The following is a 20,367-nucleotide window of genomic DNA, read 5'->3' as shown; positions in this document are numbered from 1 at the left end:
ATCAGATAGTTGAAACAGATTTTGAAATTAGATTGCAAGATAGTGTTCTTTCAGAAACTCTTTCCTGAATAGCGTTCATTGACATCAAAATCACTGCCGACAACAGCCACACCTCTCCTACACAGCATATTAACCATAGATGTAATAGAAGGAGTGCCTTGCATCCTGTTTAAAGAGGTTTCTCTCAAGGTTTAGCTTGGTCCCAGAAAGACTGCTGAACCTCTTTGAATATTGTTTTAGTGATTAGGAAGTTCAGATGCTTTCCTTTTTGTTTCATGAAGTCATAATGACTATTCGAGACATGACGGATTTGCACTGGACAGTGTCCCTCTTCCCTGTTCACAGGAAATTCTCCGGATTGAAGGTGAAAAGACAGATATTTTTGTTTGTCTTCTTCCAGTGGTCTCTCAGTTGCCATGAACATATTTTAATTTTCTCAAGTCTCAGCCATAATAATGCTTTGGAAAAAGAATGTGTGAATTTTGACCTATCTAGACAAGTCTTTTAAGCTTGTTTTCCATAACATGTTGTCTTGAGGTAGTTGTTCTATTTCTAGACCCCCTAAGTTGTAAATGACAGGAAGTCAGAATCAGTTCAGCTGAAGGCTTTTCTGAAAACATTCTTGAATTCATTTAATTAATAAGTCATTCCTTTCAATTAGAACATTTCTGAGATTGTGCCTTTGTTTCCATGGGTGGCATTCAAGACCGGACCGACAACAAAGATATTTCTGGTAGTGTTGGTCTATAAGTCAACCTATTGCCACAGTACAGAAAAGTAACTCTCAAAATTACTTCCATACTGTGCGCTTTTAGACTGTGAACTGCTAACTTTCTCACATCAGGTCATTGATAAAAGGTCTAAACTAATGGTTAAAATGGTGCATTTAAGTCTGAGCTCCTGCCTTCCATCTCAGGTATTAGTCTTCCTGATGATTGTCTTAGACTGTTATAGGGAGTACATTTTTGAAATCTGTCAGTTCAAGGAAGCAGGTCTAAAGAAAATAGTTACAGTATTCTTACCATAGGAAACTACCTACCCTATATGGTATATCGAGTAAACATTTTTTGCAACTCTCACCATGTGGGTTCTATCCATGAGCTAGTTGGCAACCCATCTCGTGACGTAGGAGTTTATGTTCAAGCTGGTGAGCTTGTCTATAATACTAGATTGGGGAATGGTGTTGAAAGCCTTTGCGAGGTCTAGGTAGGCTGTGTGGACCTCCTTTCCCTCATCTAATGCCTTGGTAACCATCTCAAAGAAGTCCACCAGGTTTAGGAGGCATGATCTGCCCTTAACAAAGCCAAATTGGGTAGGGTCCAAGGTTTGGAGGTTTCCAATGTCTCTGTTAATGAGTTCTATGATGATGTGTTCCATAGCCTTGCAGACCAGGCTAGTCAGGCTTATAGGACGATAGTTCCCGGGGTCCGTTGTGGCTCCACCTTTGTGGAGCAGGATAACTCTTGCTGTGCGCCACTCTGTGGGTACATAGCCTGTAGAGAGACTGAGTTTGAACAGTGTGTTTAGGTGAGGAGTTCGTTCATTTTGGAGCTCTTGTAAGACACAATCTGGAACACCGTCCGGTCCCATTGAAGTTGTGTTTTTGGCTTTTGATAGGGCTGTTTTAACCTGTGTGTTGGTGATTGACGGGGCCCTACATTCTTCTGGTATGGTTATGGGCCCTTTAGGGTATGAGAGGGGGGTGAAGTTTGCACTAAACCTGTCTTCCAGAATGTTGGCAATATCACTCGGTTCAGTGTATTTTGTGCCATTCTGCACTAACTCAGAACAGATCTGAGAGTTTCCACTTAGGTTCTTCACATAGCTAAAGAACACTTTGTGGTTATCTTTGGAGTTATTGGCAATTTTTCTTTCGAAACTAGCCTTGGATGATTTAATGAGGGATCGTAGTTTCTTGCTAATACTGATCAGGGATATCTTTCCTTCTTGGGATTTTACTCTTTTCTGTACTAGTTTCCTCCTTCTGTTGTATAGCTTGTTTATGGCAGGGGTCCACCAGACTGGTTTCCTTTTCTTGAAGGAGTGAGTCTTGGTTTTACTTGGGATAGCATGATCAATGCATTCCTTCAGATGCTCATAGAGTGCCTTTGTAAAGGTTTCAGCAGCTTGGACAGCATTGTCCTTTTACAGATGGGGGAGCATCATAGTTTTAAGTTCAGAGTTATTGAAGTCATCAAACCCAGTATCATTGCCCTATGAGCTGATGTAGGTAAAGGACTCAATGAGCGAGCCTCAATATAACCTTTGTTAAAAAGTAGGAAACTTAATAGATGAAATGTATATATAAATATATATTTACATATGTTTTGGATGTATTTATCTATTTATGTAATTATTTATATTATATATAGCACTTTAAATCATGCAGCAAATTCTAATTAACATCTTAATTACTGTATTAATGTTATGAAGCACCTGATTGGTTGTGCTAAATTTAAATTTCTTTATAAACTGTTTGAAGTGTTTCTTAGCTAGAAGGTCTGAGGAAGCTATATAGTAAAAGCTCTTACCAATTTATTGTGTAATAAACTTTTATGGTGGATTTTATTAAGTTTGAGCTGCCTGTTTGCCTCGCTGTTGCTCTACTGTTTGGACTGATTATTACATTTATTCTTAACAAGGCATTTACCCTACTGAGCGTAATCTCTATTTTGTGGATTTATAATAAAATATGTTTTCTACTTAGGCTTTATGGGCCCCTCAAAAAGTGAGACAAATGTATGGTACAGTGTCTTACTTGTCTAACTGGAAAATGTTCTTGCTGTAGGGAGTAGATCATGGTAACATGCTATTGAAGGTTCACTTCCATAGAACCTAAATTGTATTTCTTAATTTGTTTGTATGCCTTCCATTGGCTCTGCCATTGACTTCTAGGCCTGTTGTCAAATTATGTTATAAAATACATTTATATCACGGTTGTTTGAAAATAATTTTTTTACCCTCTTGGAACTTCAACATTGTTCTGGAAGTCTTGATATGCTTGCTGATGTAGTCGTACAACATTTGGATGCATGAGATGGTAGTCTGCCAGTTGCACTGTAAAGACAGGATCAATGAAATGTTAACAGTGTATTTGTGTGAAGTATTCACTGTACTATTATATAACTGAAGTACACCTGTCCTAGCATTGACATCTCGTCCTCCCACCCAGTTATGCCTTCCTTATCTTACATAACCTTAGAACTATGTTGTTAGTCAGATTGCTTTTGTTGATGTAATAACCTACAAAATGGTCAGACACAGCATTATATTACTACTTCTCTTCCATCAGGACAGTATGGTAGATAAGCTTTTGGCTTTGAAGACACCCTAAATGCAAGATAATAAGGTATCATGACTTAATTTTTTTTGTAATGCTTACCTCATGTCCATATAGTAGGTATTCCATTCTGAATGCTTAATAAAGCCTGTGCTAAATACCATACCTTTATGGTGCTTTCTGCCAAAGAAAGTCATCTTTACGCATCTCCATAACTGGGAATTGGTAACAAATTGCCTTTAAATATTACCAGTAGTAACCACATTTAGATTTATATAATATTTCTGTTCAGTGTAGTTTTATGAAGCTTGCATGACATTTTATACCGGCAAGGTAAAGCCACAGTTTTTGTAAACATTTTGCCAACACTATGTACACAGACTTAACATTTTGTTTTATTTTGACTGAAGAAATGAGGTGACACATCCCTTTAATCAGACACTGTAGTAAGTGATATAGGCAGTCTTGTTGGAGGGGAATAGAGATAATAAAAGAAATGACTGCAATCAGTCTAAGTGGGAACAGGAGCTGTAATGTGCGTTTTAGCATGGGTAACATTATTTTAGATGAGGTGATGCCTGTGGATGCAGCTGTTGATTTGGGGTAATTATTCCTATTTGGATGGTTAAACTTCATTTGTTGAACATGTACATAAATGTATGTGTTTGTTCCAAGTTAATAGGGGATTGAGGTGTTCTGAAAATGTATTTAGTTTTTTGTTTGAGGGTTTTCATTAAATCAAAAAGTCTTGAAGATGTGACATAAGTTCAAATGGTGATGAGAAGAAACAACTGTATAAAAGATCAGCCTGCCAGACACTGCACCACTTACACTGATTGCTGTTATTTGTTTTTTGCTTACGACCTAAACAGACATATTGGAGAGACAGATAATTCAGAGAATTCCCATTCTCTAGATCAGGCTCCTCATCCATGTGAAGCAGAGTTCCTACATGCCCCTTTTTAAGCACTACTTGGACCAATGGATGTGTAATCAGAAATTCACCTGTAATCTGGCTTCTTTGTCTCTGATGGACAGAGGCTGTCAGAAATTCACCCCCTATATAAATCAAATTAGTGGGTCATATTTGTGTTGCATGACTAGACTTATAAGGACCCTATTGGTCATATCCTAGTATACACCTATGACCTAGTGTGTGTATGTAAGACAAAAGTTGGAAATACCCATTGGAAAAAAAAACGGTCACGTATAATGAGTGGGAACAATAGCTTTTTCATCATAATAGCTACTGTATCCATCTAATGTTGGAATGTAAATGACCTTACATGTATATACAAAATTAAAAGAATATTGAATTGTATTAAGAAATGCAGAGGACAAATAATAATGCTGTAGGATACACATCTGGAAGGAAATTAGCATGTGAGTTTGATAAAGAAAAGTTTTTGGAATGGATATCCAGCTGAATGTCAGGGACAAGGGAAAGGAGGAATAATAATACTGATTGCTACAGGGACTCCAGTAGTGATAGAAGAAGAAAAAAAGACAATAATGGCAGATTTGTAGTAGTAAGGGGCTATTGGCAAGGGAGGAGAATTATTCTGGTGTGCATTTATGTTCCACCAAAAATGCTGTTTTGGAGTTTAAGAAATCTTGGGGAGAAATAATCAGCCTTCAGCAGGGAATTTTACTTATAGATGGAGATTGGAATTTGATTTGCAATAATGGGGGCATATCAGGGTTACTTAGAAGGGAAAATACAACAAAAGAGGGTAGATTTCTGAAGAAAGTTGTGATAATAATTGATATTGAAGATGTTGAATTCAGTAGTAGGAACTCTGACAGAATTTACATATTATTACCCAAGGTAGAATAACTGGTATGTACTAAATAGAAATGATTTTTCTCAGGAAAATGTGCATTTAATTGAAAGCTTTGAGACACATCCAGAACTTAGTTGAGGTCATGCACTAATACAAATAAATAAATAATAATTCAGGGTACCAAATTAAAAATAAAACTTTGGCACTTTTCCAGCTGCATGTTAAAAAGAGAGAAATTTAAGTGTAAGGTAGTAGAAATTATTCAAGAGTTTTTAAGGAAGATAGAAACTTCAGAAGGGAAAAAGAGTGAGTGGTATAAAATGAAAACGGAGTTTAAAATGATGAGTAAATAAAAGAGAAAGAAACAACATTAGGAAGTAAGTTGAATTATTTACAGTGACTAAGAAAAACTAAGTATTGCAGAATAAGAAGAATTTCCCATGACAAGAAGAAGAAGAGCAACTGTAGATGTAGGGTGCTAAAGAGAAAATAAGGGATTATTAGAAAGTAAGTATGAGTTTAGAAAGCTTGCTGTTAAGCAACTATTTTTGATAACAATTTCAGAGCACAAAAACTTTTAGTGCAACAGAAAATAGAAAGTGTTGTTGCCAAACTTAGGGAGCCTATGACAAGAAAAATAGCTAAATATTCTGTAGAGGTGTTACAGATATTTCTGAAATTTTCTGAAAATTTGTATAAAGCAGAGGAATGTGGAAACCAGGAAAGATCGCAAATGGAAATATTTATGAAAGACTTAATTATGCCAAGGTTAGAGGAAGGTGATGCTCAACAACTAATAGTTAATATAGGAGCATATGTGATAAAAATGGTGATGAATAATTAACCTGTGGAGAAGTCTCCATGGTATTCCTGTCGAAGTTTGAAATTTAGGAGGGAAGAAGGTGAGAAAAATCTGGAAGATTTTGTTTAACTAATAGTATTGTAAAGGGATGGGAAGCACCAGTGTCTTTGAATAAAGATGTGGTGGCTATTACCTAAAGAGGGCAAAGACGCATCAGACTCCACATAGACCCATTTCAGTTTTAAACAATGGTTATAAAGTGTTTATGCCTGTACTAGCTAAAATATTGGCAAAGGTGTTGCCAAAATTGATAGATATGGATCACTGTGTTTTTTGTGGAGGAGAGTCAAACATTTGACAACATTAATAGAACAATCCTGATTCAGAGGGAAGCACAATGTAAGAAAATACCACTTTTGTTGGTGGGTCTTGATGCAGAGAAAACATTCAACAGAGTAAGCTGGGATTTTATGAGAAGGGCATTGGAAGCATTTGCATTCTGTGACACAGTAATGAGGTTAAAATATGAGGATATGTGAAGGATTGGAGTCAAGAACGGAAGTGAAAGAGTTCCTCTCAGGTAAGTTGAGATTGAACAGAAGAAACAAACAATGATGTCTTCTTTTCCCTTTGTTATTTGCTTTGTATTTAGAGCTGTTGGCAAAGAAAATAAGGGGCTCCAAAATTCAAGGATGTAATTGGTATGGTAATCAAGAAAAGTTATCTTTATTTGCAGTTGATATTATTTTTACTTGATAAATTCAGAAAAGGACATTTCATTGTTGTGGACAGTTTCATGTCTTTTTGGCATATAAAATTAATGAAGACAAAACAAAAGCTATAATAGTAAATTGTGTACAAACACACAAACTGGTTCAGCAATACGCACATATATGGTGACATGATAAGATGAAGTATTTAGGAGTGTGGATTAAAAAGGATTCTGTTATAGATAATAATATGGGGAGAGAGAATAAATAAAACATAATACAAAAACAGAGAAACTGGAAGCTTTTTTTTATGGATGTGAATAGTAAGATACAAACAGTTAAGATGTTTTTAGTCCTTTTAATTTTATATACAGGCCAGGCATATTTGTATCAACCAGAGGAGAAGCTGTGGGGAATAGCTAATAAGGGGTCGAAGGTATTTATCTGGGAGGATAAGATGGTAAGAATTAAGTGAGATAAGCTGATTCTCCCCAGAACAAGGTGGTTTAAGATTACTTGATGTAAAAGAATATTTTAGAGCTGCATAGTTAAGGGTCATGTACTTAACAGGTCTATATTATGTCCTCGAAAACTGAATTCGCTGAACTGCATTGTAAATGCAGTTCAGCGAACTGGTAATAGTGAAATTGTGGTCCGGTGAGGATCGGGAAATTTGCCCTTTCCTCACTGTAGTGCGATCTGAGAGTTGATATATATAATTAGCGGGAGGGGGTGCAGCCCCCTACAAAAGTGAATTCACTGAACTGCATTTCTGATGTAGATGCAGTTCGGCAAGATAAGATAATATAGACCCACACATAACACAAGAAGAAAGTTATAATTCAAAGTGGAAAGGAATGATGATAATGGGGGGGGGGTCAAGAAAGAGTGGGCTTTTTATGCAGATCCCTGAAGAGAATAACAATGACCATATATAGTATTATATTCATAAAGTTAATAGCGTTTTAATAACTAAGACAATGCAGCAATAGAGAAAGGAAATTTTGCCAATAGGGATGACTGCAAGTAGGGGTATAAAATACAGGCAATATGGGGCTAGAATCTATTGGAGGAAAAATGGCAAAGGAACCAAGGTATTGGGAGCAAATTATTTATTTATTTTTATTTATTTTACATTTGTTGATTGGGCTAGTCTAACTGGATATATGTCCATTTTCAGTAGAGGCCTGGGGAGAAAAGCTCCAATAGTAACACAAAGCAGTAATAAAAAAGCAGTCTTAACAATAATCAAAATAATAAAGGATTACAAAAACAGCAAAGCAGTAGTAGTAACATGAAGAAAATATTACAATAATATTGGTATATAGGATAAAACAATACATTTAAGAATAAGATACAAGAGATAATTTACAGTAAATAGTACATGATGTTCACAAAAGGTAGTTCATTTAAGTATCCTAGATTACACTATGCCTTTCTGAAATAGCAAGCAGTATTGAGTTAGCATACCAAGTAGGATCATGGAAATATTAGTAGTGAAGACAGAAGATAATAACAAGATAATAAGATAATAAAATAACTAGAGAGGGAAAGATAATAAAGTGGGATGAGGCCAAGAAGAAGTTGGACTGCAGGTTAGAGACTGCCTTCCATACCAAGGATTGATATCAAGAGTATAGGAGAGGGGGATAGAGGGTGCTAATGAAAGACCTTCTGTGATAGAGTTTTTAGACAAATTTAGCACAGAAGCTGAAATTAAAAAGGACATATAAAATATTGTACAATCACTAGAACAATCAGAGGAGGTCAGAAAAGACTGGGAAGAGAGGGTGGAAAAGCAATTTACAAGGGCGCAATGGGAGGACATACATATGGCTCTCCAAGTATGCAACAAAGTCCAAAAGGTTTAGAATTTTTCCTTGTAAGTGTTTGCATTGGTATTATTTTACTCCAAGCAGACCTCAAAGAAGTTTTACTCAGGTAGACAATAAATGTTGCAAGTGTGATGGTGAAGAAAGAGGTAAGTGGGAACATGTTTTTTGAAACTGTAATGAGTTGGCGGATTTTAACAGTTTCCTACAGAGTACTCTTTCAGAAGTATAGGGGAAGCCAATGGTTGGAACTAAGGAAATTATATTTTTGAGCTGCAAAATGGGATCTGAATTGCTTAGACATGTTAAGGCCATGTTAAGTTTGGTTTTATTGGCTGCCAAAAAGCAGTTACTAGAAAATGGAAATCAAAACCTAAACCAACTGTATCTGAAGTAGTAAATACAGTAAAAGAAAGAAAAGAAGTAGATGAGGGATCTTTAGAAAAGGGATAGGATAAATTACATAAAAATAAATGGAATCTGTGAGAACAGTACATACAGAATAATGTTCAAGGGAAGGTAGGAACTGAGGAATTTATATAGTGTTGGAATGAATGACAGTGGTTATAAAGAAAGAAAACATATGCACTATATAATAAATGGAAAAACATTTTACAGTTTTTTTTTCTATTAATGTACGTGTGCTTATGTCCTAATTGATAATTTAATAAAGTAATTAAAAATGAGAAGTTAACAAATGAGTGAGAGACTGTCAATTGCCTAATGTAGAAGAAACACTAGCTTGTGCACTCTTGGATTGTAAGCAGCTGTTTTTGTTTAGAAAATACATATGAATGCTTTCAAAGTTTAAGTTGTGATATTATTATTTATGGCATCTTTAGAAAATTATCAAAAGCTAAACCAGATAAAATGGACCACATATGAATGGGGCACTTTCAGTTTTGCTGCATATGGAAAGAGTTCCATAATGAGTGACGAGCATTTGTTTTTTGGGCAGAATATAAAGGTAGTTGAGTAAAAAAAAAGTGTGGAGTTTGAAGTATGTGATGTCTGTACCAGACAGGGCATGAATTGTGATTTTTTTTTTGTGTTCTTTTATGTGTATGTGACTTGTATTACTGAGGAGTGTATATTGTTTATGACATCCACACATGTGTGTTTTTGTGTGTGTGTGTGTGTATATATATATATATATATATATATATATATATATATATATATATATATATATACATGTGTGTGTATTAAAACAAATTGTAGATGAAATTGATCGAAATGCAATATGTTGAGCAACTTCATTTACAATCACTAACGCTGTAATGAAATAATATCTAAAAAGAATGATTGCAAATGTAAACAGTATCATTACATTTGTGATCAGTCAAACAGACAAGCACCCTACTAACAAAAAACTGACAAATACTGAAAACAAACACATATTCTCCATAAATCAAAACAACTCATCCCATACATAAACTGTCTCCATTTTAGACCTTACTTACTTTTTTCCTTACTTTATTAAAAATAATGTAACTACCAATAACAGATAGAAACTAAACTTGATACATAAAATTATTTGCATGCAGTAAACCACTTAACAACTACATTTTTAACTCATATAACTACAGCTTAAACATGGAATGCTTACATAATTAAAAACATTCCTCACCTTCAGTTATACAGTGAAATTGAATAATGCTAACTCTGGGGTCATCCAGCCATGAAGAAAGGGAAATTCAATGAATTATGCTATAGTCACTATTTTTTAATTTGATCATAGCATAATTTGATCCACTTCACCAGCGACACTATTATCACTGAAATCTGCTGACAATTAAATGAACCAGTGTTGAAAAGGATGGTACCCACATATTTGTAAAGCCTGTACTCCTCAGTAAGTGCCATGGTTGCTTTTACTGCCACTTAAGCTATCACCAACAGTTTAAAGTCTCATCTGAAAGATGGCACATGTATGAGTGCAGCACCTCCCTTATGTTGCACTGTAGTGTTAATATTGGAAAATGAATCCAAGCACCTAGTGTGGGACAAAATCCCACAGTCTTCTGATCTTCTAGCACCAAAGAGGAGTTTGCTGCCTGTGGAGCCACAGCCACTGACTAGTCAATGACACTATTTTTTAGTAATAGCCACTATTCTTCCTTTAGGGATAGGGGATGTTTCCTCTTCTACCGGGTAGGTCATTTTAGGAATCAAACGTGCAATTTTTAGTAGTTGCTTGTAGTGAGTAATGCAGATTTACTCTGGAAATAACAGTGTCAGACAACAAAACATTTTAAAGTGTTTCCCATGTTCGGATTAATTTTGATGTTTCTTGTATGCAGACTACATCATACCATTGTTGTATAATGTATTTTTAAATGGCTTTCACCTACAGAGCTTGAAATTCCATTTATATAGACAGGAAAGACTTGTCCTGGCTTTCTCCCCCTAGTGGCTGACGTGGTTAGAAACAAGGACCTGTTACATCTTCTGTGAAAATACAAATTCCTGCACATGCAGCATGAACGTTGCCAGACAAATACAGCCTGGCAGAACCAAATTATATCCCCTGCCCCACCTGTTGGATACAGTGCACCAGTCTGTCCGGTAGTTTCTGACACTGTAATGAGTCAGACTGACTCCTTTCACACTCTTTTCACCACAGTGGGTAGGTAGGCATTGGCTTCTGCCCCTCCCCCATCCCTGATTAGCTCCTTTAGTGCCCAGATCACTAGTTTTTCCAGGGTCATCCAGATTCATTGCTCTGCACAACAAAACTTTTATGTTGCATTTTGAAAGAAAATGAGAAATGGTAGACAGGAGGATTAGGTATAAAAGATTATTTCATTCTGGTGCTGCTGCAGTCTATAGTATTAAAGACAAAACTGATACAAATTTTGCACTTTGCAAAGCAATGTATTTTTATTTAAAAGATGATTGAAATGTGTACAACAAATGTAAGTAGTGAGAAGAAAATTAACTTTAATTTTGCATTGTTTAGATCTTGACATCTAACTATGTTCTATGTTCTCTTTAAGTACTGATTGGTAGAAGAAAACTTTCTACCAGCTGTGCTGCTGTAATACTTTATTTTGTTGATGATACCAGCTGCGGTAAGAATGATAACAGATGTTGATCATCTCCACTGTTTCACTCGCATGTTCGGTTATCTGCCAAAGTAATCAAGCATTGGCCAGATTTTAAAAGCTCAGACTCCACTCCCTCCCTTTTCCTGCAACACCTGATTGATTTGCTGAACATATCCAGAGAGGGGAAGCCTTCAGCTCTAACAGAAAGTGAGTGTTCAGTCTTTTTTATACCATCCAAAGAAAAAATCCCACTGACCGTATGATCCAGTGCTGATTTTTCTCATTAAATGCTCAAACCCCATTTGGAGACCCCCTTCCGCTCATTTTATTATTAGATTTGTTATTTTCTTTCGATTTTAATTCTTATTAAAATATTTGCATATTTTATTTCTGTCATTGTTTACAGTAATTCCTGTGGGATTTTCTGCTTGTGTCAGTGATTATTTGGCTTCTGGCTTTGACATGCTTGTTTTCACCATTTCTTAGGAAACATTCAGTATTTCTCTCTGAAGTTCAGTGTGTATGTCTGTTGTCAGACAATAGGGGCAGTCTTGTGCAGTCAGAATGTTGCTATTCTGCTTTATTTTCATGTTTTGACAGTAAAATATTGCAGAGCTTGGAATGTTCTTCGTGTTTCACTGTTGCAGTCATTACATTTGGGTTATCTGCCTGCAGGTAGCCCTCAGCCGGCCTGAATACCAGAGTCTAGGATTCCTGCATCGGATGCTGTCTCCTCTTCCATGATGTCAGAGGTATAAAACATGCAGCTGACGCCATTACATCAGTCTTTCTTGCCACGCGGGCCCGAAGCAGAAGCACTTTGCAAGTGCCGGCCTGCCGACTCCTGAAATTTTCGTTTTCGAGTTTCAGAACCGAAGTCTTCAAAAAGCTAAGTACCCCATTGGGGATCCTTTTTATCGCTCTTAAACCGATGTCAGTAAAAGTTAACAATTGTCTTACCTGTGGAAAGCAAATACCTCATAAAGATTTTCATTTGTACTGCATTCCTTGCTTAGGCCCAGACCATGACGTCCCTCGCCGTCATTTTGTGCTTTATTCAACCCCTGAACTATTCGTCATTGGTCAATTTTTGCAGCAAATTATTTTGGTACTTGGTTTAACTATCCAGAAATGTCATCGGTAAGCAATCCAACTACCGATATTCTGAAAAAACGTAAAGATAAAAACAGAGACAGACTGCATAGGTCCAAAACTGCCGACGATGCTTCCGCTAAGCTAGTCGCCAGTTCACCGGTACTCATTGAGGCACTTTTGCAGCCCCTGATACCCGCTACTTCAGATTCGCAGGCCTCTGCTGAGACCCATTCGGAGTCTGGTATGCAACGAGATGTTTCTTCGACTGTGGAACCTGCGGATGTCTCTAACTTGAATGGGTCAGCAGCCGCTGCGCAGGCACCGGCTTCTGAGGGTGTATTCAGGCCTGCAGACTTGCATTTCAAACCGACGCCATCTTCTTCTTCTTCAAGGCCTAAAACTCGACCCACGCCTAGAAAACCGATGTCCAAACTGCATGGTTAGGCCCATATGCCTAAAAAACAAATGATAAGAATGGCTTAAGACCTTATTACTTTAATTAGGGGAAGCCATCCTTTCCCCTCTAAGTGACCTAGAGCTGATTTTCCTTCTGATTCTTCTGATCAGGATTCTGAATTTTCTGTTACTTCTGATTACCAGGATTTGCCCTTATCTACCTATGAGGATTCTGATGCAGAGGATTCCATTCTCTCTGTCTCCCCTCCAGAAGATTTTTCTTTTGGTGAAACCTTGCACACTCTTAGGGAGCATTTCCGCTGAGAAAGCCAGGATTACTCTGACTCCAAAAAGAGGCTTAGGGAATTCTTACTCCTCCCTCAGCACAGGCCTTTAGCTATCCCTCCTGTTCTGAACATTGTAGATGACGCCTTCTTGGAATCCAGCCTGGCCCCAGACACTTTACCTCCAGCTCCCAGAAAACCTGACAGGTATTACAGAGTACCTGACTCTCACAAGTTCCTCTTCAAGAATCCTACTGCGGACCCAGAGACCATTTCCCAAAGACCTAAAGGAATTAAGGCTACTACTGCCAAAAACCGTACTCCCTCTGATAGAGATTGCAGGGCCTTGGACAGATGATACTTTGGCCATTAGGGCCTTAAACTGACGGTTTCATATGTTAAAGTATCAGCAGCATATTATGGGACTACTTAAAGAGAACATGATGTTGATTCCTGACTGTGCTGAACATTAACAATTACAGGATTTAATGCATTCTGCTGAAGAAGTTGGTAAACATGCTTTGCATTGTGGTTTTGACTCTTTAGAAGCATTTTGCAGGGCTGCTGTCGCTGGGTCTGTACTTAGAAGGCATGCTTGGCTTAAGGAGTAAAACTTGCCAGGTCATGTTAAAGCTAAATTACTGAATGCTCCCTTAAACCAAGACCACCTGTTTAGCAACAAAGCAGAAGAAGTCCTTAAAAAGATGGAGGAAAAAGCTAAATCTAGGCAAACTGTTAAAGATTTCCTGCAAGTACAGCCTCCCAGATTTAGTAGGCATTGGCCTTCTAAGAAATGGTCCTTTCCAGTATCTTCCAGGCCTTCTCAGTACAAACCCAGGAACAGCAAACCACCTATGCTACAGTGTCAGGGCACACACAGGCCTAAGCAGTGGGGGGTTCCCACTTCCAAAGTTGGAAGTATTAAGACACCCCCCATGGAAAAATGTCATAATGACTTAACTTTAAACCTTCCAAGCCCTGCTCAGCTGCCTGTTTCCTTAGGGGGAAAGATAGCCCTGCATGTAAAAAAACTGGGAACTCATTACCCAGGACAAATGGGTTTTAAATATAGTTTTCCAAGGATACAGATTCCACTGCCATACCTTACCAACCCCAAACGGTTGGCCAGACCTACCCCCAAATCAGTGGGCAGAGGCTCAACAGCAGGTTCTCTCTCTTCAAAGTATTAGGGCTATTCAACCTGTCCCAGCAGAAGAAAGGGGACAAGGTTTTTACTAAAGACTTTCCTGGTACCCAGAAAAGACAGCTCCTGGCGTCCTATCCTGGACCTCTCTATTTTAAACACCTTTTTGGTAATCCCAAAATTCAAAATGCTAACACTTCAACAGCTGCTTTCTGTGCTAGGCAAAGATGCCTGGTTGGCAACCTTAGACTTAAAGGAAGCTTACCTGCACATTCCAATAAGGGAATCTTGCAGGAAATACCTACGATTCAGAGAAGGCTCCGTGCATTATCATTTCTCTGCATTTCCCTTTGGCTTATCTACTGCGCCCAGGGTATTCACAAAGTGTCTAGCTCCAGCTGTTGCATTTTGCAGGCAGAGAAACATTCAGATATACCCATACCTGGACGATTGACTAATTCAGGCAGAAAGCCAGGACATGCTATTAAAACATCTGGCATTTGTAAAGAAACTCCTAACCTCTCTGGAGTACACCATAAACAAAAGGAAATCTCATCTAGTATCCTGCCAACAGATTGTATTCCTGGGAGCAAGCTTGAACAAAACTTCCCAGATGGCTTACCTCACGCCAGAGAAACAAGTTTATTTGACAGCTTACTTCAGACCACTGGCCACAAAGACCCAGCTATCTGCAAGGAAAATCCTGCAAGCCCTGGGGTTCATGGTCTCTTGCATTCTACTAATTCCATAAGCAAGACTGCATATGAGGAAACTACAATGGTATCTAAAAAGCCTATGGTGTCAGCATTCTCAGGACCTGGAGACAATGATTCCTATCATTCCTTGTATAAAGACAGAGTTCCTTTGGTGGGCAGAGGCTTGTTACATAAACAAGGGGCTCCCTTTCAATCTACTCCCTGCTGCCCAAACCCTGACTACAGAAGCATCAGACTATGCATGGGGGGCTCACTTGGCAGGACGGTGCATTCAGGGCAAATGGAACCCAAGTCAGATGCACCTGCATATCAACCAAAAAGAAATGTTAGCAGTACAGAATTCCCTGACAGCCTTCAAAGACCATATCCTTCCAGGACAATTATTGATAAAGACAGACAGCACCTCAGTTATGTAGTACATAAACAAGCAGGGGGGAACCCACTCGTACCCCCTCTGCAGACTAGCCATGGCTCTGTGGAACAAAGCCCTGAGCTACCAAGTGCACCTACAAGCTCAATTCCTGCCAGGCAAGCTAAATTCACTAGCAGATGACCTAAGCAGAAATCTCATGGACCCACACGAATGGAAACTGGAACCAAAAATATTCAACCTCTTGATAAAAAAATGGAGAACTCCAGAGATAGACCTGTTTGCCTCCCCTCAGAACTACCAATTGGACAAATTCTGCACAAGGACTCCCCACAGTCAAGCTTGGAAAGTTTATAAAAGAGAGCCAAACAGTGTCAAGTCCACAAAATAAAACCGTTAGTTAGCAGTGTTAAGCTTGGAAAGTGGATGCCCTGTCCTTTACCTGGGAAAGCCTCTCAGTTTATGCCTTTCCCCCTCTGTCTCTCCTCTCGAAGTTTCTGTTAAAGATCAAACAGGACAAACCTAGGATAATACTGATTGCACCAGACTGGCCTCCCCAGCACTGGTACTGTCTCTTGTGCAGTATGACTGCTGGACCCATGGCACCTACCTTAGACACCTTCCCTGCTATCCCAGCAGGCAGGCCAGATTCTGCACCCTCAGCTTCAAACCCTGAACCTTGCAGCCTGGCTAATTCCTTGAGCTCTCCCATAGCATCCCTCAGTAAGCAGGTGCTTGATGTCATTCTGGAAGCAAGGAGACCTAGTACTAGAAAATCCTATGCTGAAAAGTGAAAAAGATACTGTTCCTGAAGCCAGACTCAGAGGATGGGCACTACAGTGCCCAGCTTACCTCATATCCTTCAGCACTTATCAGAAATGCTCCACAAGGGTCTAGCCTTCTTGTCTATCAAAATTCATGCCTCTGCCATTTCAGCACATTATAATACTATTAAAGCAGTTCCACAGAGGGGCTAAAAATTTAAGACCCCTCAGGCGAGCCCCTACTGAAGCCTGGGATCTTAACTTTGTATTGGAAAAGCTCACTCTCCCTCCATTTGAACCAGCTGCAACTGCAGAGTTGAAATTCCTTTCTTGGAAAACAGCCTTCCTTCTAGCCATCACTTCACCTAGAAGAGTGTCTGAATTACAGGCCTTTATGGCAGTGGAGCCCTTCATTATCTTCCATGCAGACAGGGTTTTCCTGAGGACCAGTCTTTCTTTTATGCCCAAGGTGGTGTCTAGTGTGGCCCTAAATCAGTTCATTCATTTGCTTACCTTCTTCCCAAATCCACAAAATAAAGGAGAGAGAATACTGCACTCTTTGGACATGCACAGACAACTTAGATTTTATTTGGACAGGACTAAGCCTCTCAGAAAATCTGAACAACTGCTAGTTGGCTTTGCTGCAGGGGCAGAGGGGAAGGTTATTTCAAAGCAAACCATTTCTAAATGGATAGCCCATTGTATTCATTTCTGCTGTAAGCACCATGGAAAACCTACCCCACAGGGGATTTGATCACATTCCACCAGGCTGCAGCTACCTCTACAGCCTTTCTCAGAGGAGTCCCTACCAGTGACATCCTAGAAGCTGCTACCTGGAGCTCTGTACATACCTTCACTAAGCACTACCACATGCCTATTTTTTCTAAATCCAGAGCTGGTTTTGCCACTGCAGTCTTGCAGGGCTTAATAGCTGGCCCTAATACTCTCTAACTTCCTCCTCCCTTCCTTAGCTTTGGGAATCTACCCAAATGTAATGACTGCAACAGTGAAACATGAAGAACATAGTACAGTTGTTTACACTTACCATAAATGTAGATGTTCAAGTGTATTCACTGTTGCAGTCCTGGTTACCCTCCCTCCAGCCCCCTGACTTCTGTTGGCTCTACCTTCCCATCTTGTTTGGTGTATTTGAGCTTTCTGGTGTATTTGCTTTTTGTTGGAGGTGTAACATAACATATAATTGCGTCCCATTATGGGGGCACCTGACATCTGGGGCAAGAAAAACTGATGTAATGGCGTCGACTGCATGTTTTATACCCCTTATGACCTGACATCATGGAAGAGGAGACAGCGTCCGACGCAGGAATCCAAAAGTCTGGTATTCAGGCAGGCTGAGGGCTACCTGCAGGCACATTACACAAATGTAATGACTGCAACAGTGAATGCACTTGAACATCTACATTTATGGTAAGTGTACACAACTGGACTTTTTTCGCCATTTATACATTATTTACTATATGTATGACTCTGCTCTGTATATTTTTATCATCAGACCACAATTTTGCCACAAATGAAGTTATTTGAATGTACTGTGGATATTTTACTTTCTGTGGCAAGAAAATACTGTTTACATTGCTATTAAACATTATTTTATGGCAGTTTAATACAATTGAAGTGGTTGGAGCTATTTTTAAAACTGGTTTAGCACATTGGTTGATTTGGTGTTTGGACTTTGTGCACTGGAAGGTTTTCTAGGTTATGCCTATGCAGTAACATAGGTCTCAAAAGGGTTTCAGCCCTGGTTTTGAAATATTTTTGTGAGCTATTTAGAGTTGGGTTATCATATGCTTAAAGTGCCTGTTTTGACCATTTCAGCTTGTTTGCCCATGGATTTTCCTCTTTCATCTTTTTTTGTAGTAAAACAGTTTGTAAAAGGAGTGTTGCATGTGAGACCTCCTCAAAAGCAAATTCCTCTTCCATGGGATCTCAACTTGTTTATTGAAAATTTAACTTTACCTCCTTTTGAACCTGCCTCTCAGGCTGATTTATGGTTTATTACTTGAAGACAGTTTTACTCATTGCTCGGACATCTGCAGAACAAGTCACTGAATTGCAAGTTTTCATGGTGTGCCAATCAGTTCTGTCTGAATTTTTGCAAGGACAGGGTTGTGTTACACACTAATCTGTGCTTCTAAAGTTACCTTAAATCAAGCTATTAATCTCCCAGTGTTCTATCCTGATCCAAAAGCAAGGGAGAAAAGATTGTACATACCCCGGATGCACACATTCAGGACAGGTACTACTCGACAGAACAAAACCCTTTGGGAATGCTAAATGGTTGTTTGTCTCCTATATATGGACTAAGAAAGGTTATCCTGTCTCTAAACAAACTAATGCATGATGGTTGCCCTCTGCTATTGTTTTCTGTTACTCCTGCCCTGGTAAATCTCTTCCAGGCAAGGCTAAGGCTCACTTGTCTAGGGTCTTATCCTCTTTGATGGTATATAGAAAAAGGGGTGTACCCAGAAGCATTCTACAGGCAACAGCCTTATCTTCTGTTCATACCTTCACAAAACACTGCAAACTGGATTCCTTTTCAAGGTCCAGAGCAGGCTTTGCTAGGATCATTCATCAGGGGCTTCTGAATCCTTATTTTTCCACTTCCCAGTTGCATAAGCTTTGGGAATCTACCCAAAATGCCACTGAGGTAGTGAGAATGATGAGCATAGTATAATTGTGTAAGTCCTACTTACCTACATCAATAGATGTTCGAGTTTCACCCTGCCTTGGTGGCAGCACCCTCTCAAATCCACCAGATTGTACATTGTTGAGGTGGATTTCATCCTCTTTGAATTGGTTGTTGTTGGATTTGCTTTTTATATGGTATTGTGACTGGCTGTGAATTCACTCATATAGATGATTCTGGCTTCTGGTACTTCTCTGTCCTTTTTTGTGGAAGTGAAAAAAGCCTGAACACTCACTTCCTGTGACAGCTGAAGGTTTTCCTCTAAGGTTATACACATTCAATCGGCTGTCACAGGAAGAGAGAAGGAGGGGACTCTGAGTTTTTGAAAGCTGGCCAGTACTGGGTTACCTTGGCAGATAACTCAAAATACCACTTAGGCAGTGAGGAATTTGAACATCTACTGTTACAGGTAAGTAGGGCTTACACAAATGTACTAGTGTTGTCATTCAAGTTCTAAGTACACTGTAGAACAAGAAAAAATTGACCAGCTCTCTTCCTACACTAATTTATTTTGAAAACAATACCAGCTTCAGTATAAATGGTTCAAGAGATTGCTTTTATTCAGATTCTGAGCATGTATTTATGTAATGTTTTGGTTAAGAAAGTCTAATAATTAGTACATTTAAGAATAGCCAACTGTTCCTTAATGTTAATTGACAGACTTGTCAGAAATTGCCCTTTATTTCCCCTGGCTTGAAGGAATGTGCTTTACGTTTTCCCCAAACAACTTTATTAAATTTACTCATATGACAAAGGCAATCTTACATTTATATAAATGAAAAACATGCAAAATGATATCACTTTAGTTGTAGTTTACATCACAGACACCATTGAAACAACTGTAGTTGTAAACATTATACATCACTTATAAACCATCCAGTCATTGTCAGTTAAGCATTATATGGATCAGTCAGATCCTGCCTCTTAAACCTCATTCCTGCCCTGCATATATTGTTCCCACAATTCCCACATTTCCCTCTGTAGTTTGCTCCGTCCATTTTCTAAAGATACAATTCCAGTTGTTTTTATCTGTTACTATATTCACTACTTTTAGTACAGTTGGGCTAGACTTTGATTTCCATTTTCTAGTAATTGCTTTTTTGGCAGCCACCATAATTAGATATTGTACGTGCTGATGGAAAATGTTATTCTGATTTCAGGATACGTTATATTATGAGCAGCTGAAGTCTAATGTGATACAGTATGATCTCCTGGTTGACAGCTTGATCTACAAGGTATGTTTTACATTTTTTCTTACACAACAAACTGCATAACTAAGGTTTGTTTTGCATTTCCCTCTTCCTTATACAACACACAGCATGTCTGATTTGATTTTATCAACCTATTAATTGAGCTGATCCAGCATGGACCGTACTCAGCCACAGTCATGGCCAATGTTTGCTGCAAAGATGTATGTGAAACCCAGTTACTAT

The 20,367-nt window shown here is 38.6% G+C and overlaps 1 protein-coding gene across 1 annotated transcript in view; it reads left to right on the top strand.

Moving 5' to 3' along the window:
• TBC1D19 (TBC1 domain family member 19) overlaps positions 1 to 20,367 on the top strand; it is a 2,958,314-nt gene that overhangs the window by 1,729,082 nt on the left and 1,208,865 nt on the right. The window contains exon 12 of the mRNA XM_044062152.1: positions 20,095 to 20,169. Coding sequence (XP_043918087.1) covers positions 20,095 to 20,169 — 75 coding nt within the window. The remainder of the gene's footprint in view (positions 1 to 20,094; positions 20,170 to 20,367) is intronic.

Source organism: Protopterus annectens, chromosome 2.part1 (genome assembly GCF_019279795.1).
Source record: "Protopterus annectens isolate FY-2018-M chromosome 2.part1, PAN1.0, whole genome shotgun sequence".
In the NCBI taxonomy this organism is placed as follows: domain Eukaryota; kingdom Metazoa; phylum Chordata; order Ceratodontiformes; family Protopteridae; genus Protopterus; species Protopterus annectens.
This window is presented reverse-complemented; position numbering and strand designations above follow the sequence as displayed.